Consider the following 15,238-nt stretch of genomic DNA (forward strand, 5'->3'; position numbering starts at 1 on the left):
GGGTGCTCTGAAATTAATTTTGTAGTAGGTACGCAATACCGAAAAATTAATTAATTGTTAGTTATTTTGTGTTTATTATAACCCTAAACATATTTTTCAACTGGACAGTACGTATGACTGTATAACTGGACTGACTAATTTGGAAATGAACAAAGTAGGTAGGTCAAATAAAATACGTTTTTAAACAAAATATTGCCATGTCTTGTAGACAAAACAATTATTGTTTCTTTGTCTACATTTAACTTACAAGATGTCACCATTTATTTGGAGAGAAAGACAATTCATGAAAATTGCAAAGCAACTGAGATATCTAGTACTAATGTAAGCCACAATAATAAGGTTTTTCTTGAAAATTAATTTCAAAATCCTATTTAAAAATATGTTTGCATTTGCAATCTTTTTGCGTAAAACAATAATTAAAATTCGCCAGATACTTAATTTCGCAAAGTTAAGTCCATGAGAACATACAACTAAGAAGTGTTGTCAGCGTAAGTACCTACCACTTTGTTGGTGCAAGAGCTTTCCGAAAGGCAATCTACGAAGATATTTTTACAAAACTTGACTTATGAATAGGATAATGACTGAACTTTTAAGACTGCATAATTATGTCGTATTTTTTAGATAATTAAAGTTAACGTCTCTGTAAATTAGTGGACGCTAAATATTGTGTATTAAGTATTTTGAAGTGATAGGTACATAATAGAATCTATCGTATGACCTAGCCCTATTCTAGAAGCTAATTTTTTTTAAAGAATCTTAGTAATTTATTTCTGCACAAATTACTATAATAGTCCCGTTAGCCCCTTGTACTAAGCTAAGCTTTAATTTCATAACATAATTATTACATGCCCTTAACGTTGATTTATTACTTCAATTTAAGATTTTGATAAGTACATTTTATTAAACAAGACATTAATACAATATCCTTTTAAATCCCACTTAAAAAGGCTTTATGACAGTCACATATAAAATAAATAAAGGTAAATTACAAGAACGCAACGGGGAGTTACCCAAATCCGTTTTCATTAAACCAAAGAACAAAAACGTTTAACTGTGACACAAAACGTTTTAAGCGACACATTTGGCTTGGACATTTAAAGTGGTCAAAGGAGCATGACGCCTACTTATACAGTTACCGACTTGCTCATCTGCTTACTATTCAATCGGCATGTAATATCTTCGCACGCACTCATTAGGCATGACAACATTTTGTCGTAGTTAATTGATAGGCTGTAACTTGCGTTTGCGTAACAAATACGCAACGTGCTTTTGTTTGCATAAGAAAGAAGTAACACCCGTTCGTCACAACAGTATGAAGTCTCAATAGCGCGTGGTCCAAAAATAGTTTAGGAAAATGAGGTTGCGTTTATAGGATAATAAGATGATCAACAACAGCTATGCACAGAAATATTTATTCAGTTAGTGTTTTTAAAATAGCCTACAAAATCACAATGTCTTATTGTCAACAGGAAAAAAAATGGTACTTAGCGACATATAAAATCTAACTTTGCTATTTTTAAAGCCCAAAAAAGGACTCACATCTTATTGAGATACATAATATGACATTGAAATTGCACGTCGTTTTTCTTACAAAGATTTTTTTACCAAAATGTGATTTTCTTTTTGAAATATTCAAGACATTGCCAAAGAAACAGGAAAGTCTTGTAGTTATACCGCATTGCTTAATATGACGTCATTGTGGTTTTCAATTCTGTTCTACGAATTAACCACAGTTACATACGTTTATGGTAATATACTTACTTTCCGTACGTCCTTTAAGGATATCGACACCGACTAGTGACGGGAAGTGTCGCTTGATGCAAAATAAGGAGATAATTACTTGACTAGATTTAATAAGGAAGAACATTACTTACACCTATTGACTATTTTATTACGTGCATAGATGTAAATAAATATGACATGACATAAGTAGTTACCTCACGCAATGACGTAAGTTCCTGTTAGTGCGTGAAAATTAGGGGTGCGTATTCCCAAGTTGCATTAATTTTTAAATAGGTTACATTGATAGTTTATTTTATTTATTTATTTATTTNCCATAAATGACAAATGAATGTCACTGACTTAGTTTCTCCTTCCCAAAGACCTTCGCTGTACAAAACACGCAATTAATTTGCTTTTTAGCACTTATTGCTGTAAATGGCGCTTTCTAGTGAGACTTAATCGGCCAGTTTACTCCGTTCTTTACACCTAAAGCGCTGTGTGTTGGCGTCTAAATGCAGGCAGTAGATTTAAAGACGGTTACAAATACTACCCACAATACAATTGTGCAGTTCCCTTGGTAATGCTGTAATTTTAAAGGTAGCTGTAGGAGGTCTTTCTAAAGAGTAAGCTTTAAATTTTAGTTAAAGAGTGTTGATTTTATGTAACTATAAATTCACACTCCGAGAATATTGCGCCTTGACGCATGTGTTATTCCATTTCAATCCTGAACTGACCTATTAGAGTAAACTACGCTCATTAAGTTAATGTAAATGAAGAAGCATCAATCAAGCAGATAAGAACTCTAAGCATAGAGTTAGAGCTATAATTGTTATGTTTGTTTCTTTACCACTTTTACACTCAGATGTTGTAAAAACCATTAAATCACAATATAAATTGTACCTTGCAGATAGGCTAATGTTTGGTCGCAAAAAAAGTGAACGGAAAAATACAATTTTGTATTATTAAGTTCAGGTAATAAACAAAGCGCGTTTCAGATCAGTTTTTAGTTTATGGCGTATAAGACTTTTAGTGACAGTATAGTCTTTTGAGGCAAAGCCGCAAGCAGTAGCTAGTCGGTATAAGGTTGAACTAGTGACCAGCGTTATCAATTCCAATAAATTAATGCAGATATATGGCGTACAGTCAGATAACAAACACTCGTAAAATACGTTTGACACCGGGACGCGTAAAGTCAAAGTTGAGTTATGTGCATGCGGACTACTTATTCCGAGCGCCTAAAGTAATAAATAAACGCGGCCTGTCAAAACAATTGCTTTCGCAAAACAACAGGCATTTGGTTATAAATGGGTGCGCTGAAATTAATTTTGTAGCTCGCAATAGCGAACAATTAATAAATTGTTAGTTATTTAGTGTTTATTATAACCCTAAGCATATTTTTCAACTGGACAGTATTAACTAATTTGGAAATGAAAAAAGTAGGTAGGTCAAATAAAATACGATTTTAAACAAAATTTTGAATTATCCTGTAGGTAGACAAAACAATTGTTTCTTTGTCTACATTGAACTTACAAGTTGTCACCATATTTTTTTTGGAGAGAAAGAATTCATGAAAATTGCAAAGCAACTGAGATACCATGTAAGCCAAGTTTTTGAAAAATAATTTCAAAATCCTATTTAAAAATATGTTTGCATTTGCAATCTTTTTGCGTAAAACAATAATTAAAATTCGCCAGATACTTAATTTCGCAAAGTTAAGTAGTTAAGTCCATGAGAATATGAAACTAAGAAGTGTTGTCAGCGTAAGTACCACTTTGTTAGTGCAAGAGCTTTCCGAAATACAATCTATGAAGATATTATTACAAAACTTGACTTATGAATAGTTTAATGACTGAACTTTTAAGACTGCATAATTATGTCGTATTTTTTAGATAGTTAAAGTTAACGTCTCTGTAACTTAGTGGACGCCAAATATTGTGTGTATTGTGTATTAAGTATTTTTCAAGTGATAGGTACATATAGAATCTATCGTATGACCTAGCCCTATTCTAGAAGCTAATTTTTTTTAAAGAATCTTAGTAATTTATTTCTGCACAAATTACTATTTTTTTTTTTTTTTTNACAAATTACTATAATAGTCCCGTTAGTCCCTTGTACTAAGCTAAGCTTTAATTTCATAACATAATTAGGTATTACATGTTCTTAACGTTGATTTGTTACTTCAATTTAAGGTTTTGATAGGTACATTTTGTTAAATAAGACATGAATAAAATATCCTTTTAAACCCCACTTAAGAAGGCATGGCTATCACATATCAAATAAATAAAGGCTGATTACAAGAACGCAATGGGGAGTTACCCAAATCCGTTTTCATTAAACCAAAGAACAAAAACGTTTTACTGTGACACAAAACGTTTTAAGCGACACATTTGGCTTGGACATATCAAGTGGTCGAGGGAGCATGACGCCTACTTATACAGTTACCGACTTGCTCATCTGCTTACTATTCAATCGGCATGTAATATCTTCGCACGCACTCATTAGGCATGACAACATTTTGTCGTAGTTAATTGATAGGCTGTAACTTGCGTTTGCGTAACAAATACGCAACGTGCTTTTGTTTGCATAAGAAAGAAGTAACACCCGTTCGTCACAATGCAACAGTATGAAGTCTCAATAGCGCGTGGTCCAAAAATAGTTTAGGAAAATGAGGTTATGTTGAGCCATGAGACATCATGACCTACCATTGACCAACCAATTACAAGATTTAATATAATTAAATTATTTATTAACTAATATAGGCATGTATATCGAATATAAAATCAACATCTACTTATGCATAGAAATATTTATTCAGTTAGTGTTTTTAAAATAGCCTACAAAATCACAATGACTTATTGTCAACTGGAAAAATTGTAGCGACGCATAAAATCTAACTTTGCTATTTTTAAAGCTCAAAAAAAGACTAATTTATTGTGACACGTATGACATTGAAATTGCACGTCGTTTTTCTTACCAAGATTTTTTTACCAAAATGTGATTTTCTTATTGTCAAAGAAACAGGAAAGTCTTGTAGTTATACCGCATTGCTTAATATGACGTCATTGTGGTTTTCAATTCTGTTCGACGAATTAACCACAGTTACATACGTTTATGGTAATGTACTTACTTTCCGTACGTCTTTTAAGGATATCGACACCGACTAGTGACGGGAAGTGTCGCTTGATGCAAAATAAGGAGATAATTACTTGACTAGATTCAATAAGGAAGAACATTACTTACATCTATTGACTATTTTATTACGTGCATAGATGTAAACAAACATGACATGACAGTAGTTACCTCACGCAATGACGTAAGTTCCTGGTAGTGCGTGAAAATTAGGGGTGCGTATTCCCAGTTGCACTAGTTTGAAAATAGGCTACTGTATTCATTTATTTCATGCAGTCTTAACTTTACAAATTGTCAATTTTTGGCAGAAACTTAACAACACATTTTCACTTTTTTTTTTCAGATCTGTCTCCAGTGCGCTACAGCAATCGAAAAAGTAGCAGCAGCTCGGTGGAAACAAACTTTTACAATCTCAGCGACCAAATCATTATCGTCGAGAAGTCCCCGCATCGGTGCCATAGAGGCGGCGAGACTCCGGTCACCCGCCGCATATCGCTACAAAACGGGCCCACCTCACCACAGGACGGCTATAATGAAACTCGTAAAAACCGCGGAGGCTCTTTGGAAAAAGAGTATACCGTATATCGCGAAAAGCGAAACCCGTTGCTTGACAAAGTAAAGAACACCAAGCTATCATGCTTCAAGTCTAATGGGCCATTACGACACGCGGAAGATGCTGCGTCAACCTCAGGAAGTGACTGCAGCGGATTTGGCCACGTCGAGGACGCAAACCATTGCCGCTACGCGGGCAATTACTCTGAGGCTCACATAGAATTCGAAAACCAAAACCCTTGGGTAAAAATGCCAAATTATGACGACGATGTTTTCTTCGCCAAAGGCATGACTAGTCCTATTGAAAACCAATGGAGGGAAGGCAAATCGTTTACTAATCGAGGTGCGAGATGTTATAGTTCGGGCTCTGAATGCGACCGTTACCACGCAATACCTAAAGTAGGAGCTAAGCTATCAAAATCCAGTGACCAAATTTTCAATGACGACTATGAACCTTATGACGATGCACCAGTGGCAATGAAATCTCATAACATGAGCAAGACTGATAAATATAAGAATAATAAACCCGACAAAGATACTATCGGCCCCAGTTCCTGCTTATCGGCTAAATTAAGAGCAATGTCAGATCGGTATTTAAAATCGTCGACTAATAAGTTCCTTTCAAAATTATACCGACCGAATGGCGAAAACGAGGACGAAGTAAATGGAAGCAACGATAACATTTTAAAATCCAGTGGTTCTAGTAAAAGCAGGAAGAAAAGAGGTGGGGTGAAAGCAAAACTACGTAGTTTTTCTTATGGAGCTTTGCCTGGCTTGGACGAGTTCCAAAAAACAAGCACATCCGTGTTCCATGATGACGTTTACCAAGTTTCATGTGATGATGAAAACGTTTTAATTCAAGACTGTGAAGATGCTGACTCTGGAATCCTAGTCAATGAATCTGCAGCATCTTCAATTTTTGACAGTGATAGAATCTCTTCCCGATGTGAAAGTTCTGCTTCACATATTAATCCTTTAGCGCCGTGTCATGGTAGGAGCGTTTCTGGTGATCAAAGCTACCCTAAACCGAGATCATCAGGGAGGTTGAGTAGAGAAAGAATAAGTGATCATCCTAAACCAAGACCACGACATACCCAAAGAGCTTTATCGTTAGATCGCAAAGAGATACTTAGGCGTATGCCAAAGAATAATAGTAATAGTGATTACGCAGAACCACAATACTTACAACTTACTGAAAAACAAAAGATGCGGCAGAGAGATGCTAGTTTGGGAGATACGGGAATCCCGCCAATACCACCTTGCAGGAAACCATCAAGAGGAGGAAAAGCAGATAAGGGGCAGTCTGAATTTAAAGTTGTTAGAATAATGAGAAGAAATCCATCGGACGAACTGGGAATATTCATCGCTAAAACAAAACTGTCTGATGAAGGTCACGTAGGCTACTTAGTTGCTCACGTCGTTCCTGGAGGTTTAGCTGAAAAGTAAGTATTTATTTATTTATTTATTGAATTCCTATTTTTGTAACTAACAATAAATTAATCAAGTCCTAACCAAGTAAAAGCTTATCTGTGCGGTAGGTGATAAAATTCTTTACTATCGATATTTATTGTTTAGGCACAAATTCTTGTCTTATCAGACAAACATTAGCCCTTATGTTTGTGGGTCAAAATGTGACTAGTGAGACTAAACTAAAGTAAATTTTTGAATCGTTTATTTGTTTACAAAAGTAAATAGGGATTTACCTATTTTATTACGCAAGTTGAATCATGGTTGACGTAAGTTTTTGCATTTTCCAGGGAAGGCACGTTGCGCATTGGGGACGAGTTGCTCAATGTGAACGGACGCCGACTCCGGGACCTGACGATGGCTGAGGCGAAAGACGCGTTGAAATCGGGATCATCAGAAATAGACATCGTCATCTGCAGACAGCGAGAAAAATCAGTGGAGTCCAGACAGAGAAACGTCATCCTCATGCGCGAGAGTTCGGTCGACTACGAGAACGCAATAATTTTAGGAAAGGAAAAACGTGTTGATAAATATGACGTCAGGATAGACCGTCGGCGGTCGCAGGATGAGTCGGCTTGTAATCGCAGCGCGCTATCTGCGGACGAGCCGGCCGACAGCGCGGCCAACTCGCATTCACATTTCCTCAAGGGCCAGAACGCGAGTTACAGCAGCATGAATAACAAACTGCTGCGGCGGCAAGTGGTGAGCTACGGCGGGGCTAATAAAGACGGACTGGCGCTCAGTTGCGCGGGTGATATCGTGGACGTGGACGTGCCGGACTGTGCCACGGATAGGTATAAGGACAGACAGGACTGTGACAGTGATATACAAACGCCGAATGCCGCGAATTTCTGCACATTGCCAAGACGGCCGCGGGCGCCGACGCACACTTACCACACGATCACGTTTGAGAAGGGACACGGGAAGAAACCGCTGGGATTCACTATTGTTGGTGGACGTGACTCTCCCCGGGGACCGCTCGGCATCTTCATAAAAAGCATCCTACCCCAGGGGCAAGCGATCGACGATGGCAGATTAAAAGCAGGTAATTAATCACACTGTCGTAAAATAAGTTAAGCAATTACCATCCATTTATAATGACTGCAAGTCTCTAAGGAATGCCATTGATAAGAATAAAGAATAGGAAACTATTGTGTTAGTTCAACAAAGAGCTTATAATGTTGCATCGGTACCGATAAGTATCCTCGATTTGTAGCAATAATAGTCATAAAACACGATAGTAATGTTTATTTAACTGCGTCTATTTAATGTTATTTATTTACAAATAGACCTGTTTATTTGACCCTTAATACTAATAGTACACGGACATAATAACTTGTACCTAATTACTGCACCTAAATGATATTATGCACTTCAGAAACCAAGTACCTACAGGTCCAACTACTTATTTACATATTTATGTTATTTCACGCATTTATTCTAAATTCAAAACAAAAGACTTTATTTACCTCACCGACGTTCACATTCAAATTATTTGACTATGTTTATACCTATTACTTGCCTGGTACCTAATATTATTTTACCTAGTTTAGAACACCTAACAATGTCGATTCTGTCCTAGGCTCTTAATAACTCATTTAGGTATTTCAGCCAAAATTCACGCGGGCAGAGCCGCGAGTAAAGGCTAATTAACAATAAATTAGTACTAATACTGCTAATACGTAATGTCCACTAATTGACGTTTCCACATACAATTATCCTCCTGCTTAATAGAAGTTTCTCATTGAGCATTTTATGTGCAGCGTATATTGTTTCCTGTAGATAAATTTACATTCATAGAATACTGATGTTTATGATCTGTTACTAGTCAAGTTTATAGCGAAAGCAAGTGTCTAACAATGGGCGATTTTGTTACCGCATTGTCAAAACGTGGATTGCTAATTTGATGCTTGTCTCCTGGACATTAGGTTGTATTAAGCTTGGTTAATTATGAATGACGTTTACCATATTCCAGGAGACGAACTGCTGATTTGATGCTTGTATCCCAGAAATTAGGTTCCAATTGGCTTGGCTAAACATGATTGTTTACCTCCTTCCAGGAGACGAAGTGCTGGCGGTGAACGGTCAGGCGTGCCATGAGTTAGCGCATGTGGAAGCGTTACAACTCTTCAAGTCTGTGAGAAGCGGGTCTATTGAATTGAGGGTCTGCAGGAGAGTGAAGAATTCCCAGTAAGTAATGTTGATCCATCTAAGGAGATCTTACTTGGCACAAGTTTGAAGTTAATCTTTGGGAGCAGCGGTCTATGTAGGTAGATACAGCATTGGACGTCATGTGGCTGAAATGATGATGATGAGTTGAAAAATACAGAGATTTGAGGTGGATGGCTTTTGTAACATAATTAGCAGTTCTGTACCGGATTCCAATGTCAGAACTTTGTGGGTTCGAGTCCTGCTGGAGACAAGTGTAACTATTGTATAACAAAACAACTCTCAAAACTGGATTGGAATCTCAGTCACAAATACTGTACTGTGATTGGTGTAAACAATGAAGTTCAATGAATTCAACCCATCAAACTTCAAAATAAGCAATTTAATCGAATTTTGATCTTTGCTCTGTAATAGGTAAGCAATAAAGTAGCCTAAATATTTAAAGACATTCAGTATAGAAGTAGGAATTAATTGAACAAAAAAATAATCATATTTTTTTTCTTTTTCAGGTCAACCAAAGCAAAATCCTGCACAGATCTTCTGAATGACGAGGAATAACTAGCGTTAAAAAAACGATTGCATGATTTTTAAACTTGCATGAAAAAATCTTCTATTCTATTGGATGTTATTTATTTTATTTCTACTCAATCTGAACTGTTTTTATAGTTATGAAATACTTCTGAAATGATTCTATCTAGCTTTAAGATTTCCGGGACAGTATGACATTCGATATCGTGATCGTTTCGCTAAATCTATATCGAATGTCATATTGTACAGAATGCACTGATTGTCCTGTTTCTAAGTTAGTAGGTGACTAATGTAAAAAAGATTTTATAGACATGATTGTCATTTCAACAACTAGAAGATAAAACTATTGGAATATTAATTGTATAATAATCATAGTAGATAAAAAAACTTCATCAATAGCACCTAAATAGGTATTTTAATGTTAATTGTAATCAGTTATTTAGCTATTGACGTGCCATTCGAGTTAATAATATTTTTTATTTCAAAATCTTTGTGAAAATACTGAAACTGTACCTGAATTTTTCTTTTCTTCATTTTCGTTTCGCTCATTAGTCCATACTTAAACTAAAATCCCAAAGATAAGAAATAGGTGTTTTAATACTTCTAATTTATCTGCTTTACTGAGATAATGTCAGTACATTATTCCAAATATCAAGTCTTATGAGAACAGATATTTGGTAAAATTGGTATAACTCAAGTACAGTCAGCGTCAAACATTAGTTCGTGACACTCAAAATGGTAAAAAAGTTCACAACACAACCTTAATCCAATGAGGGCTATCGTTTTATACTTAACAGTTGGCACCCCTGGCGATTGACAGGACCTTACTCTACAGTAGCGCCATCTTGATAAGTGCAAATGCGATAGTCCTCCTACCACTTTAGCACTCACCAGTTGGTGCCACTGTCTGCAAGTGACAGGACCTTACTCTACAGTGGCGCAAACTGGTGAGCGCTAAAACGATAGCCCTCATTGTAACAAAGAAGTGTTGTGAACTTTTTGGATACTTCGGGTGTCACGAACAATTTGAAGCTGACTGTTCGTTAACAACTAAAATACTTTTTGTTTGGAATAGTGTATGTTGCTTATAGTTTTTCATAGTTTCTTCTACTGTAATCTGTGATAAAATAGTCGACAAAGATGAGACTGATCTTCTAATTTATTTCAAACATGGCAGGTTTTATACCTTTTAAAGTCGTGTGTTTGTGGACTATTTTAACTAAAACACTATATTTTAATCATGTTATATTTGTGTATCTAATGTACTTGTAGTATCAAACTTCAAAAGTCTGGTTTCTAGTTTCTAGGTAGTTCAGCATGATTGTGTAGCATGTTTAGGAATAGTTTATGTGCAATAAGATTTTATGATAATGCTTTAAATGTAAAAAAATATTTTAGCAATGATCTGTCTACTGTGATAGTTCTTGTTGATTCGTTGCGACTTGATAAATCAAACGGGATGATGAAAAGTTTTATAGCATGTTAAAAAATGTTTTTAATATTCCATTACTTTCATTGACTGCTTGTGAATAATTTCACTAAAATGATCATGGTATTGCTATACATTTTTTTGAAGCTTACCTATGGACGTACTTATGTTTTTTATAAATTTTCTGTAGTGCTATTTTGTTGACACATTATTCTGAGGATGTAATTGATACTTCGCAGTCTGCATGAAAATCATATTGTAAGAACTATTTACACCATTGCTTAATGACCTTTTAGACATAATAATAACCACGTTTAATCGACGAATCAAGCTTACCACTGTGGCAACTTATGTAGGTAGTTCTAATAAAAACGATTTTGCAACTAATATAATGGCGACTCTACTATCGTATTAAAAAATGTGATTTCATTGCACTGAATTGTTTTGTTAAAAGGTGTAAGTGTAGAGACATTTTTAAACCATTATTTTGTCCCAGTGATGACGATTCTCATTTTGTTATTTTTGTCTCAAATCAATGGAATTTTAAAGTAGGAATACCAACAGTAGATTAAATACAAATTAAACTCGGTTTCACGAGTAAATTGTAATAAAGTGTAAAATCAATCGTATACCTACTTGTAGTTATTTCATTTATTTTTTAGTCTGCATTGTTTTAATTATTATACATATCATAAATTTATTGTAATCCTAAGTAGGCATATTGTAATGATATCTTTAATTGTTCAAAATTAAAATATTGGGAATTAATATTTTTTATTACTGTTACATAATTAAGACCTTCACAATAAAATTCCACATAAAAGCAGCACCCCCTTCACCTGAATGATGAGTAAAATTTATAAAAATCATAAAGGACAGTGCCAGGGTCTGGACCAAGTGCTGCCCAGAATCAACCCATAGTGCATTTTGTTCCTCATGGCAATACTAATGTGTAAACCGAAGCGCACTGAAATCTATCCCTGGAGTTAAGAGAAAAAAAAGAGTTTTGTTTTATTTACATACAAAATATCATCGATATATACGTACTACGTTAAACTTAACCATACTGCATCCGTACACCTTACTTTAGTGCGACTTTCTTTATAAGCGATCTAACGCTGTTGCAATAGTTTGGTTAGTTGACAGAAATCATTATTTCCAAAATGAAGCAAAAAGTTTTAGTTCTCTATCCTTGCGAAAAATCAATTTATTGGTGTATTACAATCGATTATTGAAGTTATTGTATGCTAAAACTTCTTGCTCCATTTTGGAAATAATTAATTTCGGTCAACTAACTAAACTACTGAAACAGCGCTTGATCGCTTATAAATAATGTCGAAGTCGTACTAAAGTAAGGTGTACGGATGCAGTATGGTTAAGTTCAACATAGCGAGTGTTATTTAATGCCAAAATCGCGAAATCTTATGCGTAGTAGGTATACATCGATGATATTTTGTATGTAAATAATTCAAAACAAAACTCTTTTTTTCTCTTAACTCCAGGGATAGATTTCAGTGCGCTCTGGTTTACAAATTAGTATTGGCCTGAGGAACAAAATGCACTATAGTTTCATTCTGGGCAGCACTTGGTCCAACTTCCATACATGGATTGGCACTGTCCTTTAAACGCTTTCATGTCTGGGCACAAAATAATTATAAAAATCTGCATTTTTGACCTATAAGAATGTATACAGGTGAGTGATCAATACTATTCTTATGCAACGCCATCTGCAGATTTTGTTTAACATCAACTTGTAGCGCGATGCCAGGCAGCGCTAGATTAAAACACATTTACGTGGCCTAGAAAAGAAATAGATGGTTTCAGAAATAAATAATAGATGTCTCTAGTTGCTAGTTCTACAATCCAAAAGCACCCGTTCTCCGAAAGGCTACATTTCAAGGAATTGTTATTCTGCAAATAATGAATTATTCGCAATATCGCTCTAATTGCGACTAAGTAAATTGTTTTTCAGCAATCCAACAAAAGGTTTGAAGTAAAAAAAGTAAAAAAAGATCCTAGGATAACTTCTGCCTTGTAAAATCGAATCGAATGTAATCTCTGTTGTTTAATGTGGCTTAGCAACTATGNTAACTATGTATTAGTGTTAATATTACTTACTAGAAGTAGTAACGAAAAGGATTTAATATGATCATCATTTAAAATATACGACTAGCGACGTTCTTACCAAAATATTCTTCTCACAATCTTTATTAGTTTAGCAAACACAATGACTATTTCCCACTCACCATAAATGTTCTTATCCTGAGTAAGTATCATGATACTTTTACCTTATAAAAACGTTAATTTTATCTTCGTTTCCTCACAATTTTCCGCGAACGGCATCTGATCTGTCGCTAATGTCGGTGTGAAACTTTCACTTTTGGTATTTTCAAATGAAACAATAGAATATGGCGTGTTATACAGGGTGATGAAAATATTAGGGTACTTAAATAAGCAATATTAACGAAAGGCGATATTGATCTAATTTTCAAATATTTGAAAAATAAAGAAGCATAATTTAATTAACTTTATCATCTCTCCAATCAAATCAGCGCTCTATTTTATTGATGACGTGGGTAAAATCTTATTTGGACGATTTTAACGTGGCTCTCATTTATAGTGGTCAATTTTCATCGGCCTTTTCATCAAAAATAAATTGTATTTATCCAAATCACCCTGTATTATCTCATAGATTATTACTTCGCTGTCGCTTCAAAGGGTCGGAACTGGAATGACGGAATAGCGTGACGGCACCAACAGGTTCCTGCATTTTTGATGACTTCACCAAACAAAAAGAGTGAAAGACTTTTCTTTAGTGACTTTTTTGATTTATGATTCCGATGTTTATCATTCACTTGGGTACAAAAAACATTGCATATTCATGGAAAAGAAAGAACCAACAAAGTACAAATCTTTGTTCTTTAACTTAAACACATTAGTAACAACTCAGGCAAACAAGATACGAATAGTAAGTGAGCATACTTAAGTAGATTATGGCATCCATTGTTGTCATTCTCAGCGAGACGAACTCAGCTCCTAATTTAAATTAATTGAACTTGAGTTATTACAAAAGGTTTTGACTTCCCCAAAAAATCCAGCTAGGACGAGTAATCTCTTGGTTTTGCCCAGACTTTTAACGAATTTAAGTTTTAACAACCCACTTGGAAAATAAACTCATTAAGTTCGATATCAAACGATGCGATGGCTGCACAAAATGTCGTTAACAAGTTACTATGAAGCGGTAATATGGAAAAGGCAGGTTACCATGCGAGTACTTCTGCTAATGTAAAACACATTGCTGAGCCTTATAGATTTTCTCCAAGAAACGCCATATTATGATGAGGTATTCCATACGTCAGGGGTACAGTGAAATGGAAATATAGCAACACTGTAGCAGCTATTTTAGTAGACGATGAAAATGTACACTGCTTTTCCATTAAAACTCTACACTGCTTTTCCATTTCATCTCAAAAGAGTCAGTACTTAGGTAAGTAGTAGCAGTTTTTTACGCATGGAATGAAGCACATTTAACAACTCAAAATTGCACGACTAACTTTTGTCATACATTTATTGGTGTGTACCAATGTTACAATTGAAATAGTCTGTAAGATATCCCTTTAAATATTTGAGATGCAGAGTACTAGAGTTCTTACTCTACGTTGTCATATCGTCATTTCGATCTTATTCCGTTAGGTGATAAAAGCGCGCCTTAAATTGCTTCTGACTGTGCTTCATACCTTTAGCTTATTTACGCGGGCACGCGTGTCGCCTATCTTCTTCTAGGAAGGCTCATATCGTTACTGCTGGAGCGTTATCAGCACGTTATAATGCAATAATAGTAGGTCATATTATGGTGTCAATTCTGCCATATTCCTTACATATTAGGGTAATAAAAGCGCACCTTTTAATGCTTCTGACTGTGCTTATTTACGCGAGCACGCGTGTCGCCTATCTCCTTCTAGGAAGGCTCATCTCGTTACCGCAGGAGGTTGCATAAGCGTTATCAGCATTAAGGAGCACCGTTATAATGCGATAAGCGAATTGGTGTCAACGATCTTTGCTCATCAGGACCATGTGGGGCGTTACATCTACCACATGATTTATTATCTTTATGGGCGCAATAGATTTTATAGCTTTATACAATTTAAGTCCGCTAATATAAAGTTAACCCATTTAGACCGATAATTATTTTTGTAAATAAAAATTGATTTTTCAGCAAAAACTTACAAAGGGAAGCCTAAA

The 15,238-nt window shown here is 35.3% G+C and overlaps 1 protein-coding gene across 2 annotated transcripts in view; it reads left to right on the forward strand.

Moving 5' to 3' along the window:
• Positions 1-10,206, forward strand: part of LOC114349823 (uncharacterized) — a 54,140-nt gene extending 43,934 nt beyond the window's left edge. For both annotated transcript variants that reach the window (XM_028300382.1, XM_028300383.1), the window contains exons 3-6: positions 5,195-6,845; positions 7,161-7,915; positions 8,931-9,060; positions 9,549-10,206. In XM_028300382.1, the coding sequence (XP_028156183.1) occupies positions 5,195-6,845; positions 7,161-7,915; positions 8,931-9,060; positions 9,549-9,597 (2,585 nt within the window). In that variant the 3' untranslated portion in view covers positions 9,598-10,206. The remainder of the gene's footprint in view (positions 1-5,194; positions 6,846-7,160; positions 7,916-8,930; positions 9,061-9,548) is intronic.
• The last annotated feature ends 5,032 nt before the right edge of the window (positions 10,207-15,238 follow it).

The sequence above is a fragment of the Ostrinia furnacalis genome, unplaced genomic scaffold (assembly GCF_004193835.3).
Source record: "Ostrinia furnacalis isolate ACB-3 unplaced genomic scaffold, ASM419383v2 OfSCF0710, whole genome shotgun sequence".
NCBI classification, from domain to species: domain Eukaryota; kingdom Metazoa; phylum Arthropoda; class Insecta; order Lepidoptera; family Crambidae; genus Ostrinia; species Ostrinia furnacalis.